The 27,804-nt window shown below is 40.4% G+C and overlaps 1 protein-coding gene across 1 annotated transcript; it reads right to left on the minus strand.

Annotated features, from left to right (window-relative positions):
* Nucleotides 1–1,043: 1,043 nt before the first annotated feature.
* Nucleotides 1,044–26,275, minus strand: SDAD1 (SDA1 domain containing 1). The gene is made up of 22 exons (XM_024754172.1): nt 26,032–26,275; nt 23,668–23,772; nt 23,103–23,201; nt 21,003–21,113; nt 18,965–19,036; nt 18,779–18,879; nt 17,705–17,762; nt 17,098–17,172; nt 15,831–15,932; nt 14,533–14,602; nt 13,424–13,527; nt 11,511–11,568; nt 10,327–10,385; nt 9,635–9,711; nt 8,290–8,387; nt 8,107–8,183; nt 7,175–7,304; nt 5,595–5,689; nt 5,313–5,503; nt 5,121–5,205; nt 3,757–3,918; nt 1,044–1,938 (listed from the first exon to the last, which is right to left on the minus strand). Exons 1-22 carry the CDS (start codon nt 26,119–26,121, stop codon nt 1,891–1,893), a joined length of 2,067 nt encoding a protein of 688 aa, XP_024609940.1. The 5' UTR covers nt 26,122–26,275; the 3' UTR covers nt 1,044–1,890.
* Between the last annotated feature and the right edge of the window lie 1,529 nt (nt 26,276–27,804).

Raw genomic sequence — 27,804 nt, forward strand, 5'->3', positions numbered from 1 at the left:
AGTATTCTAGATTTACACATTACTTTATATATATTATGAGTTTGGACAATGTGAATTCATCCCTGAAATGGACCCATTCTCAGTGTTGACAAAAATTTGAGACTAAAAAACTGAAGTTCAAACCCTGGTGACTTCTTCAATGTAAAAGTCACCCTGAAGGTTACTCTGCCTTTGCTGGCAGCATCCTTGTGAGGATCTGACCTCCAAATTTAGAGTAAACAGAAAGTAATCTCAAGAGAAGACTTATAAAATAATAAAAGGAACCTACCACAGGATTAAGGAAGTAGAAGTTAAGGCTATAGCTTTTAAAGCCAGATACCTAGCTTCCATATAAACCTCAGTTAAGAGTAGTAGAAGAACAGAAGTCAGAACACAGAATGGACTGGGCTCTTGGCAGCTAAGTGGGGTGGGAAAGTCTAGGGGAAGGATGGAAGTCCCAGGCATCATCACAATCCACACAGCTGGATATTTTGAATTTTTTAGCTGGCCATTTTGAATTTTATTTACTTCTCTCTGGAGCTAGACACATAAGGAGACGCCCAGTTCAAAAATTCAAAGAGAGAAGAGAGGAGTTTCAGGTCTGAAACGTTCACGCGTGCATCGGACACTTCCTGTGGATGGCTGAAGCTGCTGGGGGTTGACTGAGGGCTCCTCTCACTAGGCCAGTGCAACTTAATCAGTAAACCGCAAGGTCTTCATAACTAATCCCCAGTGGTATGGAGCGTCTTAGGAAAAGGCACGAAGTTTCATTCAAATAAAACTGAAGTTGAGCTGAGAAAGTGAACAGAAGACGCTGGAAAAGGAGTAAGAAAAGTGGTTTTAGAAGCTGCTGAGCGGGCAGAAAATTGCCTTTTCCTCTAGCTTGAAGCAATTTCCCCAACTACCACACTACCTAAGAAATCTGAGACAAAGGGCACCAAACTATTTCCAAACGCAACAACTTGCAAACAGCTGACCACGGCTCTCGTGCGGCGACCCCTGAAATCTACTCAAGCACACCTAGTGAAGGGAGACAACACACACCACTCAGCACACAGAGTACCTATTTGACATTAGAAACCTTTTATTGAGTGAGACATGGCAAACGGTGGGATGAACATATTACAGGGTGAAGGAAGGCTGAGGAAACTCTAATTTCTTTTTCCTCTATGGAAGAATGAGCAGCCCAGATGATGAACTGAGGCCACTCCAAGATTACTATTTATACGTAAGGCAATGTAAAAAGCAAGGTTTTAACCAAAAAGCCAGTATCTGGCATTAAAAAAAAAATTACATCTTTTGGATGGATGGACTAAAAAAGCTATATTGTCTACCCAAAATCTGTACAGCAGGGACCTGTTTTCGGCAGGTAAGCCTATTTACAAGTAAGATCCTCTTACTCTTGTAACATTGTCCTGTTTTAAGAGAATATATAACTCCCATCCCCTGCAGAGTTAGTCCATAAGGCTCTGTGACCCCATAGAAGCATGAACCTATCTCTACTAGAGAACTATTTATACAACACTGTAAATACACAGATACATACTTGCCCCTCGCCCCATCCTACAAATAGGCTATAAATACCTTGAGTGAGGAGTTGTGGCTCATTCAATTTTATATCTTCAGTGACAATTAATAGGCACTCTCTCTCTCTCTCTCTCTATATATATATATTTTTTTTTTCATGAACACTAGATGAAAATGATTTTACAACACCATTACTGTTTACATTTTAAACATTCCCACCCCTACCCATCTCTAAAATAAGAACACCAGAAGCTACCAAGTTTACTGTGGGTTTCACAATATAGTGCTTTTGGACTTTTTAATGTAAACATTCTAAATGTACTAGTTTTCAGAGTAATGACACGAATTTAGCATTCGCCCTGGAATGGAAAACTTGCTTGGAAGTTACTTCATTCTTTTTCTCTTTTTCAAGAGAGCATCTCGTAACGCCAGCTGGAAGATTAAAAAAAAAAAAATGTAAATATGATCTACAGAAAAAGACCACAGGACCAATGTTCACAGCAAACCTATGAACGTCCTTATAAAGTCTTACAGTTCCCAAAAGAAAACAACAGAATATTAAATAAAAGATTAAGAATAAACCCAAATTATAAAAAGAAGATAACCAAGGTCAATGTATACATCTTAAGTGTGCGATGGATATGATTCCATTAATTCCCACGCAACCACCACTCTCTGAGTCCTAGAAACTTTAAAGCATTTTTGGGGGTGGAAGTTGCCTGGCTCTAATCAAGCTTTTTGAATTTTATGACTTTAAGTTACTGACTCCTTGCCTTTAGCTCAGATCTGGGTCTTGGTATGTCTTTGTAGATATGCAGAGTAACTGGGACGCTTATGGTAGGAAAAAAAAAAAATCAACCAGTGCATTTTAACCTAATTTGCGTGGCTAAGAAGGTATTTCTCAGATTCAGCTATCTACGTCTTATTTTCTCATTTGTAAAGTCGGTTTAATCACAGTACCTGTTCATATTGTTCACATGAACTATAGCACATATCCAGTGAACCAACTTCCTCTTACAAAATTCTTCAATCTTTGAGAGAAGTATTTTATCTTGAAAGAGGTACTGACAGGAACAAAGCAAGGCTTCTCTATCATGCCAAAAAAAAAGCATGCTAAAGAGTAGAGGAAGTAGGGGCTGGGGGAACACCCCTAGATAACATGTAGCAAGGTCACAAAAACCTCAAAACGAAGCAAGGCCTGCCAACTGGATGGTCATTACTTCCTCGACCCAAAAATCTTATAAAGGGCAGGGGAAGGATAAACTAATGAATTCAATCAATTCAACCGTGCATTTAAATTGGCAAAATTCAGACTATTTAATGGCACCTTTCCTTTCACCTAAACTTTCAACAAATTCTAATCAAAATTACTGCCACTTTACTACTTACATAACATTGTTGAAGAGCTTAGAACTAGAATGATTAAATAAACAGTTAGTCATACTGACTTGGTTCCCACACCTATGGAGCCCTGCCCTGGAGAGCTGGCTGTCACATTCAGGCCTGGCAGGCTCATCCTTGGCTTGCAATTTAGGAACGCTAGTTCAGAATGTGGCACTATTTTTCCCTTGACCTGACTTCCTAGAGATTCTTCCTAGTACATTTAGATATACACTCTGGTACATTGGCAGTAGAGGAGGATATAAAAACGTAAATTTGTTTTACTACAATGAATTATGAAATAAGCAAGCCAACAGAGCAGCACAGGACTACCCATCAAAGACTGAAAATGGATAAAACACAATTCCAAAGGTCTGTAAACATAATGGCTTTGCAGAAGGGTACACAGAGAAAGGATCATGCCAACAACAGAACTGTTAAGTTTGTACTGCTTTCCTGAAACTGTTACTGAGATATTACCACATATAATTTTTGCTTTTTGGAAAAAAGTACCATATAATAAACACTCAAAAATTATTATTCAGTTAATTTCGATATATTTCACAGATGCAATGTCAAGAGAATTTTAGCATAGGAATGGACCTCAGAGCTCATCTAATTTAAACTCCTTTATTTATAGAGGAGGAAAATCGCCTCCCCTTTGGTCACACAGCTGAATCTCAACAAAGTCAGGTCTAGGATTTACAAGCCCTGACCACTTTCCACCTCTCCATGCTCTCCAATAATGCACCCCATTAATCCTAAGACACACATAATACAAGGTTTTAGAAGGCACAACTCCACTCAAATGTAGAGAAGTCTTAGAACAACAATATCACTCTACCCAGTCAAGCTTCAAGTTGAGCTCACCTGCTTTTCTCGGAAGGAACGCTTATTTTTTGACCGGACGTTATGACTATACCGCATCATCATGAAGTTCTTCTGTTTTTTCTTCTCCTTATTCGTGGAACTGGAAAATGGATTCATCTTGGTTTTTCTCCTCACAAATTCTTTTCGGTCTGTTTTTCCAGCCTATCAGCACACACACATACAAATACCACTGCAGGAGTTATCTCATCAACATACACATCTCCTCTGTGCCAGCTCCACTGGATGCCAAGGACACTAAGGTGGAGGGAACACACAGTCACTGCTCCCCAGAGACTCAGTTCAGTCCAGGGGAAGAAATGACCATGATGTGTTGTAACTGGGCAAGGGGAGCTCAGTGGAAGAAAAGGTTTCTTAGAGGCCAGAGGAGCCTATGAGAGAGGGAGACCCTGTGAGCTGTTTTTTGCAGGATGAAGGCCTTCCTGGTGAGGAAAGGAGGGAAGGAGGGAAGAGTAGAGCATTTCAGGTAGGAATAGTATATGCAAAGTTGCGGTGGAGAAAGAACATGGGTTTTCAAACTTGTCTAAACAAGTGTCAGTACAAATGGAATAGAGGGTAATGTGGAGGCCATTTGGAATGGCGTCTGAAACAAGTCAAGGTAGAGAAAATGAAGCTGGAAAGGTAGGCAGGTTGCAGTCGCAAACAGCCACAGGACTTGCCTGAGGCAGCTCTAACTGTCTCTGGCTTTTCTTTAATGACTAAACATTCCCCTGCTTTTCTCATAGCTCTGGTAAATGTACTGAGCCTCCCTGAGACCGTGAACATATGACTGTGCCTTTCTGTGCTCTACAGCTTGTCTTAGACGGTGGTTACATATGTGGCTATCAGGTTGTTAAAACTCATCTAACCGAACACCTCTTATCTGTGCCTTTTATTCTATGTTAATTATACTTTTATTTAAAACATTAAAATAAAATACTGCAGGGACTTCCCTGGTGGCGCAGTGGTTAAGAATCCGCCTGCCAATGCAGGGGACACGGGCTCAATCCCTGGTCCGGGAAGATCCCACATGCCGCGGAGCAACTAAGCTGCTGCGCCACACAACTGCTGAGCCTGCGCTCTAGAGCCCGGGAGCTACAACTACTGAGCCCACGCACCGCAACTGCTAAAGCCCGCGCGCCTAGAGCCCGTGCTCCACAACAAGAGAAGCCACCGCAATGGGAAGCCCACGCATCTCAACGCAGAGTAGCCCCTGCTCGCCGCAACTAGAGAAAGCCTGCGCGCGGCAACGAAGACCCAATGCAGCCAAAAAAACCCTGCAGTTCTGTGCCTATACAAGTTCTGAGTCATATTTCACTTTATCTGCTTTCTGTTTAAACAACTAGGCAATGACATGCCCCACTCACCATTGCAGTTGCTAGTCTTGTCTCCTTGTCAGACTTTGGCTTTTTATGAAGGCGTTCAATGTCCCGAAGAGAAAGTAACTCACCCCTGGGGTGAAGGAAAAAATGTAATATGTAACAAGGATGGAATTCCTTTTCCTAATACTTTCATAATCGCGTGAGCTGACTGAAGACCTGGTGTACACACTGTCTTACCTGGGCTCCTCATCACTGTCTATTTCGATGTATTTCCTCTTTTGGGCTTTCCCAGGGGCAGCGTCGAGTTCTTTCCTCATTTGGGCCATTCTGATTTTCTGGAAGTCTTCCTGACTTAACACTCGGCTAGTGCTGACGGCCGCGGCTTTGGCTTTCCGCTCCTCCAAGGGCATGCTGTTCAGCTTCTCAGACTTGAAAGGACACAACACAGGCTTAAACGGCTATTAGCTCCAGTGAGGGCGTAGCCCCTCAACACTGAGAAAAGGACATTTTAGGACTCACGATTTCTTTCTGTTCTTCATCGGAAGAATGGTGCACGTCAACCCATTCGCCATCAGAAACTGCCTCGTCACTGAGACTCGTGTTTTCCCACTCATCTGTGTGAAAAAGAGCACCCCATTAGCACCCACTTTATGTTGAGTGTTCATGGTACACTGAGATAAATCAAGCAAAAGAAAACTTAGGTAATGAACCTCAAATAGATGCTCACCAAGAATTGAGCAATATTACTGTTAAATAAACCACATCAATTTAATTAAGTCAAGGAACGGAGAACAACCACTGATCTATTATCCACCATGAGCCCAAACTTTACAATCTTTCTCTAACCCTCGTGACTCAACAAAAGAGGAATAGAGTCCAGAGTTAAGTAACCTGCCCCAGGCCACACTGCTAGAAATGCAGCCTACACTGAAATTAGGAAAATCATATATGACTCTAGAGCCTACATTCTTTCCACCCAACTAGCCATGTCCACCAGAACTGTACTTGTACATTTACAGTGGCCACATACAAGTTATTTAACTTGTCTAAGCACATTTATACGTTTGAGAAATTAGTTAGAAACAAGTCATTCAGAGAACCAAGGCAGAAACTTTTGGTTGTATAAGAACCTTGTAGACACCTCAGTAAAGAGGTATCAGAGTTCCTAACGGAGCCACCACAGTAAGCTTTCAAAATGAAGGATACCTGCAGTCTCTCAGCAGATGCCCATGTTCTGTAAGACAGTGTCCCAGCTCTTAGGCATGGCCTACACAGCCACTCACGTGAGGCCCCACCTCTATCTCTAGTCTCATCGCCTTCTGTGCATCACCTTGTATCCTACATTCTAATAGTCTCCTAAACCCTTCAGTACTTTGCTCACAGTTTGCCTAGCAAGTCTCCACTATACTACCATTGCTCACTAATCATTCCAAATACGGCTCATGGGTCACCATTTCCTTGAAGCCTTTGTTGAACCTCTGAGGTGGACCTGACCTCTCTCCAACCCTTCTACCCCACTCCAATCATAAATCCTGTTGATGATTTATTAGCTGTTTATGAAAGACCCTCAAGGACAAGAACCATATCACTCATCTTGGCTTTGACAGTGGCTGGCTCATAGCTAGTGCTTACGAAAGTTTTGTTGAAATAATGAAGGGATGAACAGGAAGAAGAAAGGACCCTAGCAACCAATGCAGTAAATGCTAACCCTGGAAATGAGAATGGAGTTCCTCAAGCATTCTTTGACCAGTTCAACAAGCATTCTCCTTCAACAGGAGGATTGCTATAGACTAATCTTCATTATTTTTTTCTAGGCAACAAAAGAAACCCATTATCTTTCCCAAGTGCCAAACAGCATGCCCTTGATAAGGGGCAGCCAATCTGAAGGACATGAAAAGGCATTTCCTACACCAGAATGTAAATTGTCTCAGAGCAGGACCATGCCCATTTGACCTTCAGTGCCCGTAACAGGGCGTGGCACACAGTCATTACCAGGAAGCATCTGCTGAATGAATGGCCAAACAATATAAAGATTTCAAGATCAATACAGATATAGCAGGAGTGATTTTGTCCTGAATAATGGTGAAACAAAAATGAACCTCCATCATCTTCAGCATTTTTTTCTTCTTTTTCAACTTCCAGAACTTCTGCTCCTGGAATGTAACCTTTGGCATCTAGTTCTCCATATTCTTGCACTCTTGCTTCTATGGAGGCCTCTGTAGGCTTACCCTAAAGGAAAGGAAGTAGTTTTTAATGAGGTGCTTAAACTGCAAAACATTATTCATGAAAAGGATTCTCCAGGATTATGAATTGAGAGGGAGAATCACAAAAAATGGAAGCAATCGAATGACAAAAACAGTCCACCAATGTCTTGGGTCAAAGTAAATCCCCCAGCCAGAACTTTGCCCACTGTTTTCTTGCTTTCTTCTTCTTCTTTTTTTTTTTTTTTTTTGCGATACGCAGGCCTCTCACTGTTGTGGCCTCTCCCGTTGCAGAGCACAGGCTCCGGACGCGCAGGCTCAGCGGCCATGGCTCACGGGCCCAGCCGCTCCGCGGCATGTGGGACCTTCCTGGACCGGGGCATGAACCCGTGTCCCCTGCATCGGCAGGCGGACTCTCAACCACTGTGCCATCAGGGAAGCCCCTTCTTGCTTTCTTCTGATCCACCTCAGGAAACGTCAATTAAGTCTTGAGATCTCTCCTTCTGTTACATACATGCATCTTTCTTTGTCCCAACTTGAAGGAGGTAGTATCTGGTTAGGGAACAGCCTGTTCAATGCTGCCATCAGTTGCTGACTTCAAACAGTCTAACAGGTCTGTAAGAGTCATTCATCCTCAAACAGCATATACCAACTATAAAACAGTTAAGCAAAAGTATTCAACCAATTTTATTCTGAGCTTAAAGAATAAAACTACATGTATCACCAATACTCCTAATGGAAGCATCAGAAATACTCAAACTCAAATTGTAGGAAATTACCCTCACTTTCTGAGACCAAATCCTTGATCAACATATGTATGCTTCACCTACCCGGAATTTCTTTTGTAACATCTGAGGATTCAGTGTTCGGAAGAGCTGAATCAAAGTTCTAGCAGACATCATCACATCTGGAAAATAATACCTTTAATTAGAAACTTCAGAGCAAAGAGTCTATTGAGGTAAAAACGAACTACTCTGTACTCTTTGATCTACTGAGAATAACACACCACTTACTCTTATCTTTGTGTGTTTTATACTGAGCCAGGTCTTGGAGAAGTTCTTCAGTCATGGCTAGAGGACATCGAGCTGTTATCTCTTTTATAGCATTGATTCTAAAAGAAGGAAAAAAATAAATTAAAACAAACAAACAAACAAAAACCCCCCAGCAGTTTCATGTGGTTCAACCTAAGAATATTTTCTAAAAAGACTAAATCAAAAGGAACGTAAGTTGGGTTTTATAGGTCTTAGGTCTTTAAAACTGCAGCATGGTAGAGTGTGAGGGTGGGGAGCCTCAGAGGGCTTTGATTCCAGACAGTTTACTGCCATTTCCTCTATTAGAAGAATAAGAAACAGTGTCATCTCTGTAAAATACAGGCATACCTCAGAGATATTGCAGGTTTGGTTCCAGACCACTGCAATAAAGTGAGTCACACATATCTTTTGGTTTCCTAGTACATACGAAAGTTATGTTTAACTATACTGTAGTCTATTAAGTGTACAATAGCATTATGTCTCAAAAAGTACGTAACTTAATTAAAAATCCTTTATTGCTAAAAATGTAACCTTCATCTGAGCCTTCAGTGAGGCATAATCCTTTTGCTGGTGGAGAGTTTGAAATATTGTGAGAATTACCAAAATGTTACAGAGGCATGAAGTGAGCCAATGCTGCTGCAAAAATGTCACCGATAGACTTGCTCCACACAAAGTTGCCACAAACCTTCAATTTGTAAAAAAACGCAGTAACTGTGAAGAGCAATATAGCAAAGGGCAATAAAAGGAAGTGTGCCTGTATATGACAGCAGCATTTATTCGCCAACTCTAGGGGAGATAGTACTAGGTCAAATGAGGAAAAGTTAAAGGTCTTTAGGGCTGTTATCCCAGCAATATTTTCCAAGGGAGATACAAAGCAGCTGTTCAGCATACTGCTTAGTTATTAGGACAGATGAGTCGTCCTTAAATTAGTGCTCACACTCATTAAGTGCTTTTGAATTAATAAAAAGGGCCACTGAACCGCCTTGGGATTAAAAAATGATTCCATAACGAATCATTTGTTCCAGCGAAGATAGGAATTCAGGGTAGAAGACAGAAGAAAAACATTTAGATTGCCACACAAGCATTCATTTGAAAGAGGGAAAGCTAGTTAAAAAACAAAATGTTGATTAGAAGGGCAAATATCTTTTCTCTGGCTCAAAATTCTGACCAATAAATTAAAAATAGCAAGCCTGCTGAGAAGACTGAAGTGTACTTTAAACTGTTTTTGCAGAGAGCACATTATAGATGAAATTTTACATCCTGGTAATGGAAAGCAAACCCAGTGCGTTACGACCGTACCCACTGCCTACAGCCACATTCTACATACCCTACTGTCATGACCTCTCCAGAGTTCTTGTCGGTTACAAAATTGTTGGCCACAGTCATGAGTAATGACTGCATGATCTGAACGGGAGGGAGAGAAAGGATATGAGTGCTGGTAAAACGTCTACACCTACTCAAACGCTTGACGATGAAGGGACCATAAACTATTACAGTGGAAAAAGAGCCCTCCACCTTCGGTTTGGGAGTTGGAAGGATCAAGACTGACTGAGGAAGACTGAGAAAAACATTCCACTCTGGGTTTCAGCCTTCTTCTTAGCTATCCTCAGATTAAATTTGGCTCGCCTTTAATATTAGTTCTCAACATGGATTAAAAATTGCTTTGACCCACGATCCTCCAACACTATTTGAATCAAAGAAAGAAATGATCAGTTTTGAATAATAATCACTATAAATTCACTGATATTCTTGCCCTCCCCAGCATAAAATTTGGCAATTAAACAAAACCAGAATTCTCAACAACTTGTCCAAAATAAACTTTACTTTCTACAGTAAAATGTTTTTACTTCTATGAGTAAACCGCTATGGATATCTCCTTAAGAGCTAGTGTCTCTTCTACTCAGTTTCAATAAGGCAGGGAGGACGGTAATCCCTGTGGGAAAAGCCACCATGATACACTTAGTGGCAGGGCTACGTATGCACTAGATCCTGACAGAAGGAAAGTTTAAGAGTTCTCACCTCTGGGGGTACTAAGTGATGAGATGCCTGTGCAGCAAACAGAAGGATCTTCGTTACTTCTAAAAAGGTCAGAGATGGGAAAGGCCACAGTCAGTTTATTGCCCTGCCCTCAGGAGCACGGCAAACATGGCCAGCACGCGCTGGCCGTAATGCTACTGCTGCTTCCTCTGCCCCAGCACCCAACCCCGACATCTGCACAGCTCACTGCCCCGCTTCCTCCTGGCCCTGCTTAACTGCTGCCTTATCAAAGTGATTTCCTGACCACATAATCTAGACAGAACCCACCCCAGCACTCCCTACTGTCCTCACCTGCTTCCTTTTTCCTCAAAATACTTCCCGTCACCTGGACATATTACACACAGCACTCTGTGGATCTTCCTCTAGAATGTAAGCTCTATGAAGGTGAGGATGTTACTTTGTGTTCACTGGTGTCTAATGCAGTGCTCAGACTAGAAGTCACTCAATCAATGAGTAAGTACAAACACATATATACGCACACATATATACGCACACTCTCCCTTTAAAGGGGCAGTATGGATAAAGAACAAGGCCTCTGGCAAAACAAAGGAGTGGGGTGAAGCCTAACCAGCCACTGTTTGCTGAGTGATCTTGGTCTTTTTTTCTTTTTTCTTTCTACACCTCTCAGGATTGAAGTGAGGATTGAATGAGACGACTGTATGTAAAGTACTTAGCACAGTGCTTGGCTCACGTTGAATGTTCAATAAATGTTCATTTCTTTCCTACCCTGGTTCAAGTTCAAAGGCAAGAACAACCATCTCTTCCTTCCTGCTTTCACGTTGCTTTTAATTAAGAATATAAATGAGGGCAATGAAAGCAGTAAGTTAAACCCTGGTATCTATAATGAAGTTACAATAAATAGTCAGAATTCTTTTTTAGAATTTTTCCCATGAGTATTTATAGTATTACAAGAAGACTTGCTTTGAGAAACCAACATTTTGTTTTGGTGTTTTCCCCCCCCTCAAATAATTATTTCTTAAAGTTGATGAGCAGAACGATTACCTCTTGGCAGAATCTGGAAAGAAAACATACAGGTTTCTCTCCTTGTCTCTGAAGCAGAACACCCTTCACTCCTAACTCTTGTCTTTAGTATTAATTCCAGAACAAAAGACTCTGGACGGTTAACCCCAAGGCCACCAAAGGAACACGGCAAGTGGAAGCCTTACCTCTTTGGTGGGGCTGCAGAAACCTCTGCACAAAGGGGTAGAAGTTGAAGAGAAAAAGCTGTGGGAAGAAGAATGCACTGACTTTAATATATCTCTGGCTGAGCTGTGGAGTTTCATCTCTCCATGATGCAATTATATCACCAAGCTCAGCTAACTGGGAATCATTTTTTTACTTTCTTTTTTTCTCAACGGCATTCATGCTACAGGATGATTCAATGTGCTGTATTAACCAAAGAAAGGAAGGCCTTGTTGCTATCCTATTATGTCAAGGAAGAAGGAAGTGTACACAGAATAAACCAGGGGGTGAAAAGGCAGTCAAAAAGCAACTTTCTTCTACTTTTTTTTTTTTTTTTTTTTTGTGGTACACGGGCCTCTCACTGTTGTGGCCTCTCCCATTGCCGGGCACAGGCTCCGGACGCACAGGCTCAGCGGCCATGGCTCACGGGCCCAGCCGCTCCGCGGCATGTGGGATCCTCCCGGACCGGGGCACGAACCCGTGTCCCCTGCATCGGCAGGCGGACTCTCAACCACTGCGCCACCAGGGAAGCCCCTCTTCTACTTTTAAATTGGTGTGGCTGCAGAATCAATTTTTTAGTCTTCAAAGATAATAGTAACTCAAATCTGAATAGTGCCTAGTGTAATCTGATCACCAAAAAACCCACAGTCTAGTTTTGTTATGGGATACCAGTCCAGCCACACTGGAGGAATTACTCTGAGCTCCATATTTTAGACAGAAACCACTAACACTCTGGAGTCTACCTAGATAAAGGAGACAAGGATCCAGTTATTAAAGCAATTGTAATCTTTAACTTCAAGGAGAGAAACTCTGGAGATGGCCTAGTCTTTTTCAAAGATCATCACGTGAGAATAAATTTTTTTCTATTTTAGCCACAGAGCAAAACCAGGACCAGAGAAGTAAAAGGGAAGACTTGGGTTCAATACAGAGATGGGTGTTCAACTGTAGCCAGATGTGAAACTCCAGTATCATTTCCATCAAACCATGCTTGAATTAAGAATCACTTCTGCTTTTCCACTGAGCTCAGATTCAGGTGTGACTTGAAATTATTGCACAAATGTAACAAGAATTGACCTGGTAATCCTGCTTTAGAACGGCAGCCCATGTAGAAAAAGCAATTTATTCACCAAAATATTAAGTTTTCCTTAGAGAAATGGAACAAGTGCATTTGTTCATTTTTAACTGGATATAGGTCTATACTGTTTGATTTTCCATGAAGGAGCCTGTTTTACTTCTTGTTTTTTTTTTGAAGAAAGCAACACATTCAGTGATGATCAGAACAGCACTAGTTATAAGAGCAAAACTATAGAGGACAACCTCAATGGTCATTTCTTCATGGGCTGAATTTCTGGGAATCCTTCCTTTTCTACAATGGCAGTTAGTCTGAGTATGTGTGAGGTTTCCATATGTATACACAATCTATATACATTATACCACCAAGGAGCTCTTGCAGTCTAATTTAATATAAAGTGAATGACCAGAGAATTCAGCTTTGCAAACATGATCCTCCTGCTAGAGTGGGCTGGAAGTCAGGAAAGCTATGAAGGGGTAAACTGTGAAATGCAATAACAGTTGATAGAAATATGCGGGCTCTGTTGGCTCAGGAAAATGTATAAGTGAAACACAGATACAATAAAATAAAAAGTAGAAAGACAGAACAAAAATAGTCTGTCCATAAACTGAATACATGTACAATTCAACATCCATACGAAGTGATAAGAAAACCAAGTGACAAAAACAGCTATTTTCAGAGTGAAAGATTTTATCCCTTTGTAAACTGTATGGGTTTAAATGGTTTGGGAGGGTAAACTTAAGCCACTGCTCTACCTTAGTGCCCTTTTACCAAGGAAAATTCTACTTCTAATGTCCATCAAGAGAAACATAATGTAATTCAAACCTCATGGATTCCCACCAATCTGGAGATGAGGTTCATGAGCATCATCTTCACTTCAAACCTCTCCTTAGAGCTCTCTAGCTGCTTCAGTAGTTTTTCCGCAAAATCTAGAGAGGAGAACATCAGAGAAGTATACTGTGGGCCCATGGTCTATACGACATAATCTGGCAGGTGTAGAGAAAAGCAGTCGTGTGATCACTGACTCTGGCATGGCTGTGCCTGAAATCACTCTGCAGAACCAGGACGGTAAACACAGCGGCATGACCGACGGTGAAAAGACTCACACACGGGCAAATATACCTTCAGTGGTGCCCAAAGTTAAGTCTTAAGGATTTCCAAGATTTTTAGCATCAACATCTTGAGTTACTGTTGACAGATGCTCCACTTATAGTTCTCTGGGGCCCTGCTTCTCAAAGTGTGGTCTGCAGACCACCAGCAGCTGTCCACCTAATAGCTTGTTAGAAATGCTGAACTGCAGGCCCCACCCCCGGACCTACTGAATCAGACAGAATCTGTACTTTAACAGGATCCCAAGGTGATCAGTACGTGCCTTAAAGTCTGAGAAACACGGACCTAGAGGAAGCGTCAGCAAACTAAAACTAAAATACAGAGAGCATTTAAAAGCCCCACTGCCCAGCCATACCCCATATCACCTAATCGGTCTCTGGGAATAACAGGACCCGAGTACCAGTATAGTTTTATAAATTCCCCAAGTGATTCCAATGTGCACTCTAGTTTGAGAACTAGTGTTCTAGAACAGGGTTTCCCAAACTTTTGGTTTCCACATACCAGTTAAAAAAAAAAAGGGACTAATAAAAGATTGTCAATTTTTCATTTGGTCAAGCACAATGTCTTATAGTACAAGTACTGTGTTATTAAAGACATGAATTGCAAAGAGAGCTGTTCCTCTATATTTTTCTTATTTTGCTGTGGACTGGGAATCACTGCTTTGGAATAGAATTCTCTAGGCTACAAGCAATAGGTAACAACTAAGCATTTACTGATTGTCTCTTAAGTGCCAAGGATTTTATATTCCCTGGTAACCTTGAAGGTAGGAATCTAAATAGGCAGATAACGCCAACAAGGAACTTGGGAGGTCATAATTATAGTACCTTGGGGATCATGAATCAAGTGAATAGCTGAAAAGTTAAACACCTCCGGTTTTTTCTTCTTCTTTTGTTTCTGAAAGAAAGGGAGAGGAAAACATTTACATTCTGAATTACAGTGGAAAGGCCCTTGGGATTAAATGTGCTAATGTGCTAAAGGCTGTTATCAAGTCCATTACACCATTTATATTTATTTATTTTCCTTATTTTTTTTTTGGCTGCATCGGGTCTTAGTTGCAGTACACTGGATCTTTTGTTTAGGCATGCGGGATCTTTTCGTTACGGCATGCAGTCTTCTCGGGTTTCTCTCTAGTTGTGGCACGTGGGTTTTCTCTCTCTAGTTGTGGTGCATGGGCTCCAGAGTATGTGGGCTCTGTAGTTTGCAGCACACGGGCTCTCTCATTGAGGCATGCGAGCTCAATCGTTGTGGCATGCAGACTTAGTTGCCTCGTGGCATGTGGGATCTTAGTTCCCCAACCAGCAACTGAACCCATGTCTCCTGCATTGGAAGGTGGATTCTTTACCACTGGACCACCAGGGAAGTCCCCATCACACTAATTAAAAAGAAAAAAAAAAAATCTTTGTTCTAAAAACCTTTCTTGCAACTAGAAGAACTAAAGGTGGTTTTTAAGATTAAATCTTGGGGACTTCCCTGGTGGCGCCGTGGTTAAGAATCTGCCTGCCAATGCAGGGGACACGGGTTCGATCCCTGGTCTGGGAAGATCCCACATGCCTCAGAGCAACTAAGCCCGTGTGCCACAACTACTGAGCCCGCACACCACAACTACTGAAGCCTGTGTGCCCAGAGCCCGTGCTCCACAACAAGAGAAGCCACTGCAACGAGAAGCCTGCGCACTGCAACGAAGAGTAGCGCCCGCTCGCCGCAACGAGAGAAAGCCTGTGCACAGCAATTAAGACCCAATGCAGCCAAAAAGTCCTAGCTATTAGCACCTGTGAGACTTAAAGAGATTTGGAAATATGAACATTAAAAAACACACAAGGACCAAATTAATGACTTTCAAATAATTATTACAAAACAAAATGTACTTCATTTGCATACTCTTCTGAGAAGACATCGTGATCAAAACAAATGAATTTAATCAAATTAATTTATTCAAGCCACAGATCTTGCTAGAGCTGAAAACATTTATTCATCTAAAAAATCAGTGCTTAAAAAGTCATCACACATTTCTAAGTCTTTCAAAATGCTATTTTCTCTATTCCAAATGCTTAAAAGCTTTTCTAAAGAACACATATTCTGCATTCTAATGATTCTTATCTCATTTCCCAGGTACAAGTCTCACCTTGAGGACTTTCATAGCTTTTTCCAACTTTTTCTTGTTTTTGGAGCTTTTCTTCCCTGTGGCATACTGCACTAGCAGGTCTCTTGCTGTTGGTCCTTCATCCTGAAGAATAAACTACTTTGTAAAACTATAAACAAGGAAAATCTGCATAGAAGCAAGGAATAACCCTTTTAATCACTTCTTTGTACTTATACTCTTTGCATGCAGCTATGAAAAATAAACACAACTTTAAAAATTCAATAAAAAACAAATTTGCCCATCTGCAGGAACAGGCTCACACAAAGATTTTCACTGCAACACTGACTTTTGTTTTTATTTTGCTTTTAGTTTTTATTGAAGTGTTAATATACAGAGAGAATGCAACTTTGTTTTTATTTGAAAAAGGAAACTGGAAACAAATATTTATCAATAGGGAAATGCTTAAACTATAGTACATCCATATTCTGAAATATTATGTGGAGGTTAAAAGAATGAGGTAGATCTATATGTACTCGTAGAAGAATATCTAAATGCACTGGTACATCTATATATGTCATCACAAAGGAAGCAGGTTGCAAAATAATACATATATTATTTATATTTTTTAAAAACAGACCACACACATAAGACAATACGTATACACATCCACACAGAAATGCATGGGAAATGAAATGGTTACCTATGAAGAAGGAACTGGGAAGTGGAAATAAGAAAGGATCAAGATAACTTTTATCTATAGTATTTGAAATTTTATACAGTAAGAATGTATTGTTCATACATTATTTACTAAAGTAATAACAAAAGGTGTTATCCCATATTCCAGTACTCTTGTTACCAAAATGCTAAAATGGGAAGGGAATTTCTTTTTAAAATTAATAAAAAATATTTTTTAATAAAGAAAATTTCATGACATCATAAATCCTGATTCTTCCTTTTAAAGGTGCTGTACTACCCTTCTCCCTTTCTCCACTCTAAACTTCCATGATGTCAACACTCAACCTCAAAAATATATTGGCAGTAATTTTTATTCTAAGTTCATATGATGAGATATAGATATAGCTTTAGCCCCAGGAACAAGGTTGAATGAATCTAAGTTTTATTAGTTACTTAACCAATCTTTCTGAATGTAAGTGACAAGTTCTAAATAGAATAAAATCTCAGCATGGCAGAACTCAATAAAGGATAAAGGTAGCGTCTAAGTTTCTTTCCAACTTTTACAATCTGTACTGAAAACAATAATAAAATCTGCTAAACTGTAAAGTTCAGAAGTATCTATGGTTAAACTAACCTCAGATTCTGAGTCACTATCCTGTTTCTCCTCTTCATCTTTTCCAAGGAAGAATGTCAAAGCAGCAACTAATATCTAAAGACCAATTCAAAGTCAATTACTCATCCCAGCTTACAACAAAGAATAAATACTTTTGTCTATATTTTACACATGCATATGAACTAGGATCTGAAGAAAAAAAAACAAAGAATGGTAGGATTTGGGCTCATCTGTCTCAGCCCAGCTCTACACGGTTGTTATCCTTCAAGTAGAAAGTCAGGAACTTCTACATCCCCCCACAAGAAAAGTGATATAGCCCCTCTAACAGAAAGTCAAACATGTCCTTAAATTTCTTTCAGCTGTGCCTGAGTCCAATAAAAGAGCAGGCAGTCAAGAATTACAGAGGAAAACAAGATAAACGCTAAGGCTATCGTTTAATACCAAGCATTTTTAAAACTCATAATTTTGCGTGACTCCTCTAAAGCGCAGATAAACCAGGGAAGCAGCCTAAGCACAAGCAGCACGTCCGCACACCACCTCTTCCTCGCACACCCATCTCCTTCACCCTCTAGCTGGAGAAGCGGGCTACTCACAGACAGTGCCTTCACGCAGCCATACACGTGCTCACCTTGGTGACCTTAGAGAAACATGCCGTGGTGATCACATTGACAGTTTTGGCATCATTCCTGGGGGAAGACAGTTCTCTCAGAGTCTCTCTAAATGCACTCTCTCAGAGTGCATTTAGATACAGAGAGAATACAGTCGAATTTTCATTCGACTGTATTTGACAGCACAGACAATGGCACAAAATAAATAAATATTTCTGACATGTTAAAATTCATAGTTTGTAATATTTCAAAAAGTCACGGGTTGCTAAATAGTCAACTACAGGCAAACATTTAATTCAATTTTAGCCCAGTCTTGTGTCAGAAAATTATGCAGCCATTCAGACGTATTTTTTGAAGAATTTTTAATGACATAAAACCTACTCAAGATAACTGTGGGCGGAATAAAAAACCAATAAGAAACTACAATACAGCAAAATTCCAACCATATTTTAAAATTCACATTAAAGAAAAGACAGGAGGAAATAGTATAAAATATTAACTGATTATCTCTAGGGGGTGGGACTATCAATAATTAAAAAAAAAAACTTTCTAGCTTCTCCAAATCTTCTGCTGCAACGAATATTACTTTTATATTTAAAAAAAAATTAGTGAATAAGAAAAGCAAAAGACATGAGTTGGGACACTATACCAACAAGCCAAAGTTTAGGAAACATGATAATTTAAGTATATAAGGTAAATGGATTTGAAAATCTTCAGAGAGGCAGAGTAGAAAGAGCCTGAATTTCAGTCAGACAGATCGGGTTTGAATTTCAGTTCTGCCTTTTACTAGCTACTAAACTTAAACTTATGAACCTATGGGTTTCATTACCTGTAAGGTGGGAATAATCCCAAATAAGCTACATTACACTGTTCTGAAGGTTGAATGAGGTAAGGCATAGTGCAAGTGCTCAAGAAATGGTAGTCAATATTGTTATTAGTCATTTGGATTGCCTCCATAGATTTACTTCCAACCTAATCTATGGCAGAGATATATTAAAGGGCTCAAAATCAAGAAAAATATTTGTGTATGTGTTCTGTGGTAATTACAAATGAATAAAAGACGATTTCGAAAGAGACAGGTACATAGATGTTACCAGATGTTTCTTCTGTAGAGTTCAATCATCACATCCAAAGATATCTTGGCTGCAGTTGCATTGCTATCTCTTAACATGGTATACATGAAATTCTGCAATACCTGAAGGAAAAGAGGAGAAAGAAGACTTAAGCTGCACGATACTGTAGTACAATGCCGCAAACATGGAAAACAAAAGGGTACTTACTACATTCACTTTATTGTTCTTGTGTTTTGCATTTATATTCTTGATATCCGTCACAATATGAGTATATAAAGTCTGAGGAAAAGAAACAAAAACATATACACATTAACCAACATTTCTAACCTTGCCTAATTTGGAGAGAAATATAAATGTACTGGAGGATTTAATTTTGCCCACTTTTCATTCTATCACAAAAGAGACCAAAAACAAATAAAACAAACAAAAAAAAGCAGGTAAAGCAAAATGAAAGTTACCCTCAAAAGGTTAAATATGAAGTTATATGACCCAACATTTCCACTCCTAGCTATATATCCAAAAGAAATGAAAATTTCCAACTAATGTTCAAATATTCATAGCTGCATTATTCATAACAGCCAGAAAGTGAAAACAACCCAAATGTCCATTAATTGATGAGTGGATAAACAAAATATGGTATAACCAGACAATGAAATGTTATTTGGCAACAAAAAGTAATGAATACTTACATATGCTACAACATGAATGAACTTTGAAAACATTAAGTGTTTTCACTTAATTTTCACTTTCACTAAGTGAAAGAAGCCAGTCACAAAACAATTACATATTATATGATTCCATTTACACGAACTATCCCGAGTAGGCAAATCTATAGAGACCAGAAGTACATTGGTGCTTGCCTAGGGCTGGGACAGATGGGAAAATGGAAAGTAACTGCTGATGGGAATGGGGTTTCTTTTGGGGGTGCTATAAGTGTTCTAAAACTGACTGTGGTGATGGTTGCAAAACTCTGTGACTACACTAAAAACCCCTGAATTGTACATTTAAATGGATGCACTGTATGTGAATTACATCTCAATACATTTGCTTTTTTTGTTTTGTTTTGTTTTGTTTTTACAAAGGAAAGTCAGGGCTTCCCTGGTGGCGCAGTGGTTAAGAATCCGCCTGCCAATGCAGGGGACACGGGTTCGAGCCCTGGTCTGCGAAAATCACACATGCCACGGAGCAACTAAGCCCATGTGCCACAACTACTGAGCCTGCGTTCTAGAGCCCCCGAGCCACAACTACTGAGCCTGTGTGCCACAACTACTGAAGCCCGTGTGCCCTAGAGCCCATGCTCCCCAACAAGAGAAGCCACTGCAATGAGAAGCCCGCACACCACAACAAAGAGTAGCCCCCGCTCGCCGCAACTAGAGAAAGCCCACATGCAGCAATGAAGACCCAACGCAGCCAAAAATAAATTTTAAAAAATTAAAAAAAAATAAAAAATAAATTAAAAAAATAAAAAGGAAAGTCGAAGCCCCTAACTGCATGTAAGACAATATTGGGATTTTTACAAATATCAGTGGTACCCAAAATATGCTCCCCTGGATCACTTTTATTCACAAGTTAGTCCAAGAAGTATAACGGCTAAAATCAAATGGTTGCAGTCTCTTAATGTTTTGGAAAAAAAAAAAAAAAAATTTTTTTTTAAGTTAATGTATGTACACTTTAGTTTCTGTTTCTTAAAATTCTTTCATAAATCTTCAACTTCTGGTCTTACTTATACAAGCAAACACAAAGTCACACGGAAATATTAATAACAAAAAAAGTCAGTTTTGGGGGGAAGAGGCTGGGAGTGGTTACAGCCACGAGTGTCCAGTCCATGCTCTGATTTAGCTGGTCAGTACAGCAGAGCGGAAAAGGGCTTGGGTTCTGGAGCCAGGTTCCCTGGGTTTATGTTCCTGCCTCACCACTCAGAAGCTGTGTGACCCTGGGAACATCACTCTCTCTCTCTGTGCCTCGGCCTTTTCATCTATAAAATAACAACAACAATAACCCCTATCTCATGGCACTTTGTGAGTAAACGAATACGTAAAATGCTCTGAAAATGGTAACCTAGCAAAAAGTAAACAATAAATGTTAGCTATCACCATTATATTGCATGCACACAACGGTCAATTTTTTTCCTATCAAAATTATTCTTAGCTGTATCCAATAGTATGAAGCATCAAGAGACTCCAAATGCTATACGTTTCATGTCACTGCAAGGAAGAATGAGATATGGAGTGATTTTGCTCTTTACCTTTCGAAGAAGCTTATCGTGGCAACGCAGAAGTTCAAAGAAGAGTTCTAGCAAACTGGATGGATTGATGAGATTCTTATTTCTCAGCAAAATCAAAGCTTTGCAAAATGTCTCAGGAAGGAAAAAGAAACATACTATAAGATAATGATAAAGCTAGGATGAGAAAATGGAGCAAGTATATCCCAAAAGCACTTAACGTCTTCTACTAACTAGGCATTATTCTAGGCATGGGAACAGAACAGTCAGTCTCTGCCCTCATGAAGCTTACACTGGGGGTGGAGCAGAAGAGGGGACAGGCAAGCAAGTAAGCATATCAACAGGTATAACTCATATAGGAAGGAAATAAAACAGGGTAATATCATTGATACATAGTGACTGCAGGAAGGCTCCTTTACACAGGAGGTCAAGGAAGTGTCAACATAGAAAAACGCAGTGATCAGTAAATCCACAGAGATAAGAAAGGTGGGTTACAATAACATAACACACTAAATTGGGATAATCAAACTGAATTTGTGACCTTACAAGGCATTCTTTTGAAATACAGTTTGTAGTAAGAACGGCCCAATGGTAGTTGTAGCACCCTTGCTTACCACCAACTTTCACAAGTACACTCTAAAGAGGAATGCTAATTATACAGACTCAATCCCTTGCTTCCTAGCAACGTCCTAATTATTATTAAAAACCCACTAATCATCATAAAACACTATAAAGAAATATACAGACATTTACTTATTTAATAATGCCTGCAGACCAATCTGGTTGGGTACTGTTATTACACAAAACTTAAAGAAGACCTAATTACTTGGAAAGACACTAAGTCTCCACACTCAAAATCTCCAATCTGTACGGCCCACAAGGACTTGACCTAAGTCTTGACCTATAGGTAAGTCTTCTGTAATGGTTCAAGTTTGAAGCCTATTAGGCTGTGCTGCCAGGTCCCATGTCCCAACTGAGAGTTAATCAGAGACTCCAACCTTGGCTTGTCTGAGATGGTATTCTTTTTTTTTTTTTTTTTGGCCAGAACAAATTAAGATAATCCTAGAAATGTATAAAAATTGAAGTATTACAGAAAGCCTGGGAAAATGCAAGAATAAGAAACAAAGTTGAATCTACAGACTTAGCATTTTTATAAGTTTTGGTAAAGGATATTAGTATGTTTTGATCATAATATTTGTGTAAGTTCTACCAGCTGTAAAGGTGTTTGAAAAGCTGATATATAAGATTTGAAAATGCCTCTGGTTGGGTTCCCTAGAAGCAGAACCCAATTTATTACAGAGGTCTGCCCAGGGTGTGCTCTCTTCTAGAAGGGAAGTAAAAGAAGCAGGATAGGGCAGAGAAAAGCTGGGCAAGGATGTGTCCTTGGCTGGAGACTAGCTTTAGTCTGATTACAGAGAAGCCCTGGAGCACACACTGCAACACAAAGTTGGACCTTGGGAAGGGCTGGGCTTTTGAACCTCTGGGTTAGTCAGATACCACCTGTGGGCTGGAAGGGCCACTTCCCAGGTGCTAGGGCTCCCATTTAGCTGAAGACAGTGCTCCAGAGAAAGGGCAGCTGGGGGCCACTAGCAGCCAACATTCCCCGCGGGTGGGGGAAATGGGAGCACTAGCCTGGTAAAGGGGATCCCAGACAGGACCCAATGTCAATCACTAAGGTAACAATGTTTAAATGCTCAAACTGGCCAATTAATAGACAAATGTCTAAACTAAGCTTTATAAAAACTATAGGTTATAATTAGGATTCTTCATGCATTTGAGATTTGAATGACTAGAAGGAATCACCTAATCAAAAAAGGGGAAAGAGCATCTTGGCAGGGTTAGCATACTGGGAGAACTGAGAGGTCAGAGAAGGAGTGCAGCAGAAAAGTAAATGAGGTCAAAAACACAGGAAGGAAGCAAATCATGTAGGGACTTACAGGCTAAGTTAATAAGTTTGAGTTTTATTCTGTGTAAATGAGAAGCCACAGAAGGATTTTAAGGTACGGGTGACACACTGATTTACATTTTAGAAAGATGTTTAGATGACAGGCTGTTCTCCTTTAAACATATATTATACGAACACGGGAACACAGCACAATTTATCAATCCAACTACTGGTCCTACCATTCGGAGATCTGGATCCAAGACAGTGTGGTTGTAGGACAGAAGATCTTTCAGCTCTTGAGGAAAGTTACTTAAATGTTCTGGATAACAGTGACCAATCTGTAACAAAGCAAAGGCTCTTCTGAAGTTTTTCTTTCTCTCCTATAATTCATATGCACATATTAAGGATGTTCTGCAAAAGGAGAATAAAAGGCTATGTTTCACAGAAGTAGATGGCTCCAAACCATCTATTTTTCTTCTACATGCTGATCTCTCTGACCCCTTTCATATTTCCTCTAGTCTTAGTAAAGTATGTGACATGATTCAGAATCTGCTTTTATGATGAATTTGAAGAAAACAAATAGTTTGAAAGCTTTTTTGCTCCGGTTGGTTCTGTGAAAAGCTCTAGTGAAATCCTCTAACTGAACATAAGGAGGAAATAAAATCTGCAAAAAGGGAAAATTAATTTTCTTTTTTAAATTAAGTTTCCACTCCCAAATGGAATGAGGTTGGGCATAAGTGAAAAATATTCTGCAAGCTGTGTGCAACAACTGGTCTTCGTTTTACTCAAAAATTATCTTCTTACCTGTGCCATAAACATCACCAGCTCTGCCAGTTCTTTGCTGGGTTTATTTGGTTGTAATTTGAAAATCTCCACATTGGATTTGTAGTGATTATACTGCTGTAGAAACTGTAGAAAAATAAAATTTAAATTGGTCACCTTCTATTATAAGACTTTCTCAGTAGAGAATTAAAAATTACTTAGAAATCTTTGATAATGGCATTGAGACAAAGATGCAGCAGAGGTATGTAGAAACACTATGTTTTCCTTTTCAGAATTCTTCAAAATGAGTTTTGAAAAATCTGCGCACATCTTGGGTAATCTAAAGACCCTTTCCCTTATCATTAGAAATTTACGTAGTAAGGTATAAAGAACAGTGAAACAAGAGTCAAAAATTCAGATCTGGCTCTCTACTGCCATTTACTATCTAAATGGTCCCCTACTATATTGTCCATGTATATAGAGCACTAATATCTGCAGAAATGTGTGAGTCAGAAAATGTAAATTATAATTCAAGTACACAAAGCTCTCCAGTCAAAATTCCCCTTCTTTTAAATAATAATTATGATTTTATCCTGGAGTTCTAGGTAAGATGTGTTAACAGGCGAAAGCAACAGACACACAGAAATAATAATAGCTTCCATTTATTCAGCACTTGCTACGTGCCAAACTCATCATGTACATTATTTCATTTAATTATGTTTAATCCTAACAACAATCCAACAGTCTAATGTTGGAACTCACAAGGCCTCAGTTCCACACCCTACAGCTACTCTCATGCCTAGGCCACGGTTTTAAACTATGTGTATATATGTTAGAGTGATAGGGAGAAAGGAGGAGAGGGGGGAGGGGAGGGGAGGGGGAGAGAGATACTCAGAAGGAGAAAGAGTATTTCTTTCTTTTTTTTAAAATTTGGCTGCTCCAGGTCTTAGTTGCAGCACGTGGGAGCTTCGTTGTGGCCTGCGGGATCTAGTTCCCTGACCAGGGATTGAACCCAGGCCCCCAGCATTGGGAGCGTGGAGTCTTAACCACTGGACCACCACGGAAGTCCCAAGAATGAGTATTTCTTTATATTACCAGCCCTAACTGGTTCAGTGAGCTCCAAATTGAGGTACAATATGTGTGAATTTGCATAAATATTTGTTAAATGAATGAAACAGTAATCCTCTGTAGGTATTATCTCCTTCTCACATATTAAAATACACGTAGGCTCAAGTGGTTAACCCTCTCTGGTTACACAATTGGTCAACAGTTGGGCCGGGATACAGAGTTAGTTTTGAAACCACTGCTTTTAAATACAGAGCTGTACAGACTCTCAGCTATTACTCTGGCTAATGGTTTACAGTGCTTTACACATCTCAAAGCCTCACCTATATTACTTAACTTCTTGTATTTGTTCCTTAGTCTTTGTTTCCACTCGCTTGAATCTTTGGAAAGTCTCTCTCTACTGGTGACCTAAACCACTGAGACCGCTATTTGTTAAAATGTATTCACATAAATATTTCTATGTGAAAATCTGGGGGAGGAGGGAAATGAGAAGGGCAATCAAAAGATGAATAATTGTGTTAGCCATCTGCACGTACAAGTAACTGAAGCAAATACCTGTTTAATGCCGGTCAGAAAAATGGGTGTCTGAAGAAAGCACTTGGCAAAATAATGTAGCAAAATCATCACTTTCATTTTGTCACTTCTCAGCTCAAACACCTTTAATGTTCACAATCTGTATGAGGTCAGTATACAAAGCCCCTCACGGTGTGGACCTAATCTAATTTTCAACTTCATCTTTTCCTGAGGTAAATTCTCACATCCAGGTCATGCCAGCTTCCGATGAGACTGAATCCTGTTTTTTAACTAGATAATACTAAGCTCTTATGTCTGTCCCTTATAATTGAGAATACTCCCTCCTTCCCAACACAGTCCATGGCACCGAGCACGGGCTCCCGGAAACAGACGTCGGTGGAAAACAATCTAAACAAAAGTTTCATCCACTGTTACAGACTAATTCCATTTAGGGGTTTCAGAAAAGAAAAGGCCTGAGAAACCTGTCTGGAAGTCAGAGGTTGGGGGTGGACCATTTGTCTCTCGACCCCTCAGTGAGGTCGGGAGATAACCCCTAAAGCAAAAATGAGATCTTTTAAATGGTGTTTCTGTGGCAGCAGGGTCTATGGAGCAGGCAGAAAACCCAGACGGGCAGCAGATTTCAAAAGGTGGGGAACGAACCCTGTGGCATGTCTCTCCCTTAACCCCTTTTCTCCTCTCGAAGAACCCCTGAACTTAAGAGCAGAACACGAGGCGAGCCAGGATCCCTGCTCCACTCCACGCCTCCCTCCAGCCGCTGTCTCAACCAGCCACGTCCCGGCTTCTAGCCTCACCGCGCCGCATTCCTACCTCCTCCACGTAAGCCGGCGGGTCTCGCTTGATCAGATTCTGTAACTGCGGCAGGTTGCTGGGCAGCTTGTTATTGTTTCTGCTAGACATGTTAGCTGCTTACTGGCTCCGAGACGAGCAGTTTTAAGAAAACCCACACCGTTCGCAGTTGCCGATAGTCCCAGCTACGCCTGGGAGCCGTACTTCCGACTACGACCGGAAACAGCACATGGGTAGTTCGGCCGGCGGCGCCATCTTCTCTTAAAGCGAGCTTGACTACGGGAGCCTCAGAGTGTCAAACTTACTCTCACGGCGAAATGCTCTATAGCGGTTTTTACGAGGTTTTTGCTTTTTTCCTCGATCAACCGCTGCTACTGTCTAGCGTTCCTGAAATAGTCTGAAATGCAAAGACTTTCTTCACACACCTTAGTTTATTTCATCATCCTGACACTCTTATGAAACAGACATATGAGAATTAATAGTTTTTATTAAAAAACTCACAGTCTAGGGCTTCCCTGGTGGCGCAGTGGTTGAGAGTCCGCCTGCTGATGCAGGGGACGTGGGTTCGTGCCCCGGTCCGGGAGGATCCCACGCGCCGCGGAGCTGTTGGGCCCGTGAGCCATGGCCGCTGGGCCTGCGCGTCCAGATCCTGTGCTCCGCAACGGGAGAGGCCACAACAGTGAGAGGCCTGCGTACCGCAAAAAAACTCACAGCCTAAAGTTAGAAGCTAAAAATATCCCTGGGGAGTTGATAGCACTATCCAATTTTGGAGAGGGGGAAAAAGGTCAATGGGGGGTGTAAATTAGTTTTCTTGTATATTTTATTTTATTTTTTTAGTACGTGGGCCTTTCACTGTTGTGGCCTCTCCCGTTGCGGAGCACAAGCTCCGGACGTGGGCTCAGTGGCCATGGCTCACGGGCCTAGCCGCTGTGCGGCTTAGTGAGATCTTCCCGGACCGGGGAATGAACCCGTGTTTTTTGCATCAGCAGGTGGACTCAACCACTGCGCCACCAGGGAAGCCCTTCTATATTTTAAATAGCTGTTCTTGTGTTGTTTTTAATTGTTTCAACCCAATGTAACCAATGGAAAAGGGTGTGAACTGAATAAAATGTAGTCATGTTGGTTGTTTTAAAATGCAAATGAATTTGTATTTAAAAGCCAACTACTGTTATAACCTTTGTAAGTACTGTTCAGCCAGAGTTTTAAATTCAGATCCTGGTCATTTGAAGAGAATACATTTCCACAGTTTCATGGTGTGCAAAAATAAATATGTGGAGAACGAATTAATGAGAGTTGTTAATATAAAGAGACACTTGATCAGTCACTCTGTTTCAAGCCCTTCACTTGTATTTAATCCTGAGAAGAGCCCTCTAAAATAGGTACTATAATTATCCGCACTTTGCAGATGAGGAAACAGGTTCAGACAAGTTGACTGCTTAAGTTCATAGCAGGTGAGGAAGCTGGGATTTCAATCCAGGCAGTCTTGATTGTAAACACATGAGAAAGAAAAATGTAGCCTAACAGTTGTCAGCTGGTAAGCTGGTCTGGCATCTGTAGATGAACCATGGTATTCCCCTGCTTAAGAGCAATTTAACACAACACCAACTCCAGTCCAGGTCATCTGTGGCCAGGTCGGAATGAGCCAAAAACAAGGCAACTCTGTAACCACATCTAGGCACAAGCAAATTCAAGCACACTGTGCAAACCACTATTAGTTTTTCTGCCACATTTGGAGAATGACTATTTTATTTATTAATCATTGAATCAGGTACTCATGAAATTATTAAGAAATAA

The sequence above is a fragment of the Neophocaena asiaeorientalis genome, unplaced genomic scaffold (assembly GCF_003031525.2).
Source record: "Neophocaena asiaeorientalis asiaeorientalis breed wild unplaced genomic scaffold, Neophocaena_asiaeorientalis_V1.1 scaffold148, whole genome shotgun sequence".
Taxonomy (NCBI): Eukaryota; Metazoa; Chordata; class Mammalia; order Artiodactyla; family Phocoenidae; genus Neophocaena; species Neophocaena asiaeorientalis.

Excerpts from the sequence above, each read along its gene's own strand:
- SDAD1 (XM_024754172.1), bottom strand. The coding sequence starts at position 26,121 with ATGTCTAGCAGAAACAATAACAAGCTGCCCAGCAACCTGCCGCAGTTA. Across the intron at positions 11,569-13,423 it reads GATTGGTGGGAATCCATGAG|CTTTTTCTCTTCAACTTCTA; the intron begins GTTTGAATTACA and ends TTCTTCCCACAG. Across the intron at positions 3,919-5,120 it reads CAAGACTAGCAACTGCAATG|GCTGGAAAAACAGACCGAAA; the intron begins GTGAGTGGGGCA and ends GTGTGCTGATAG.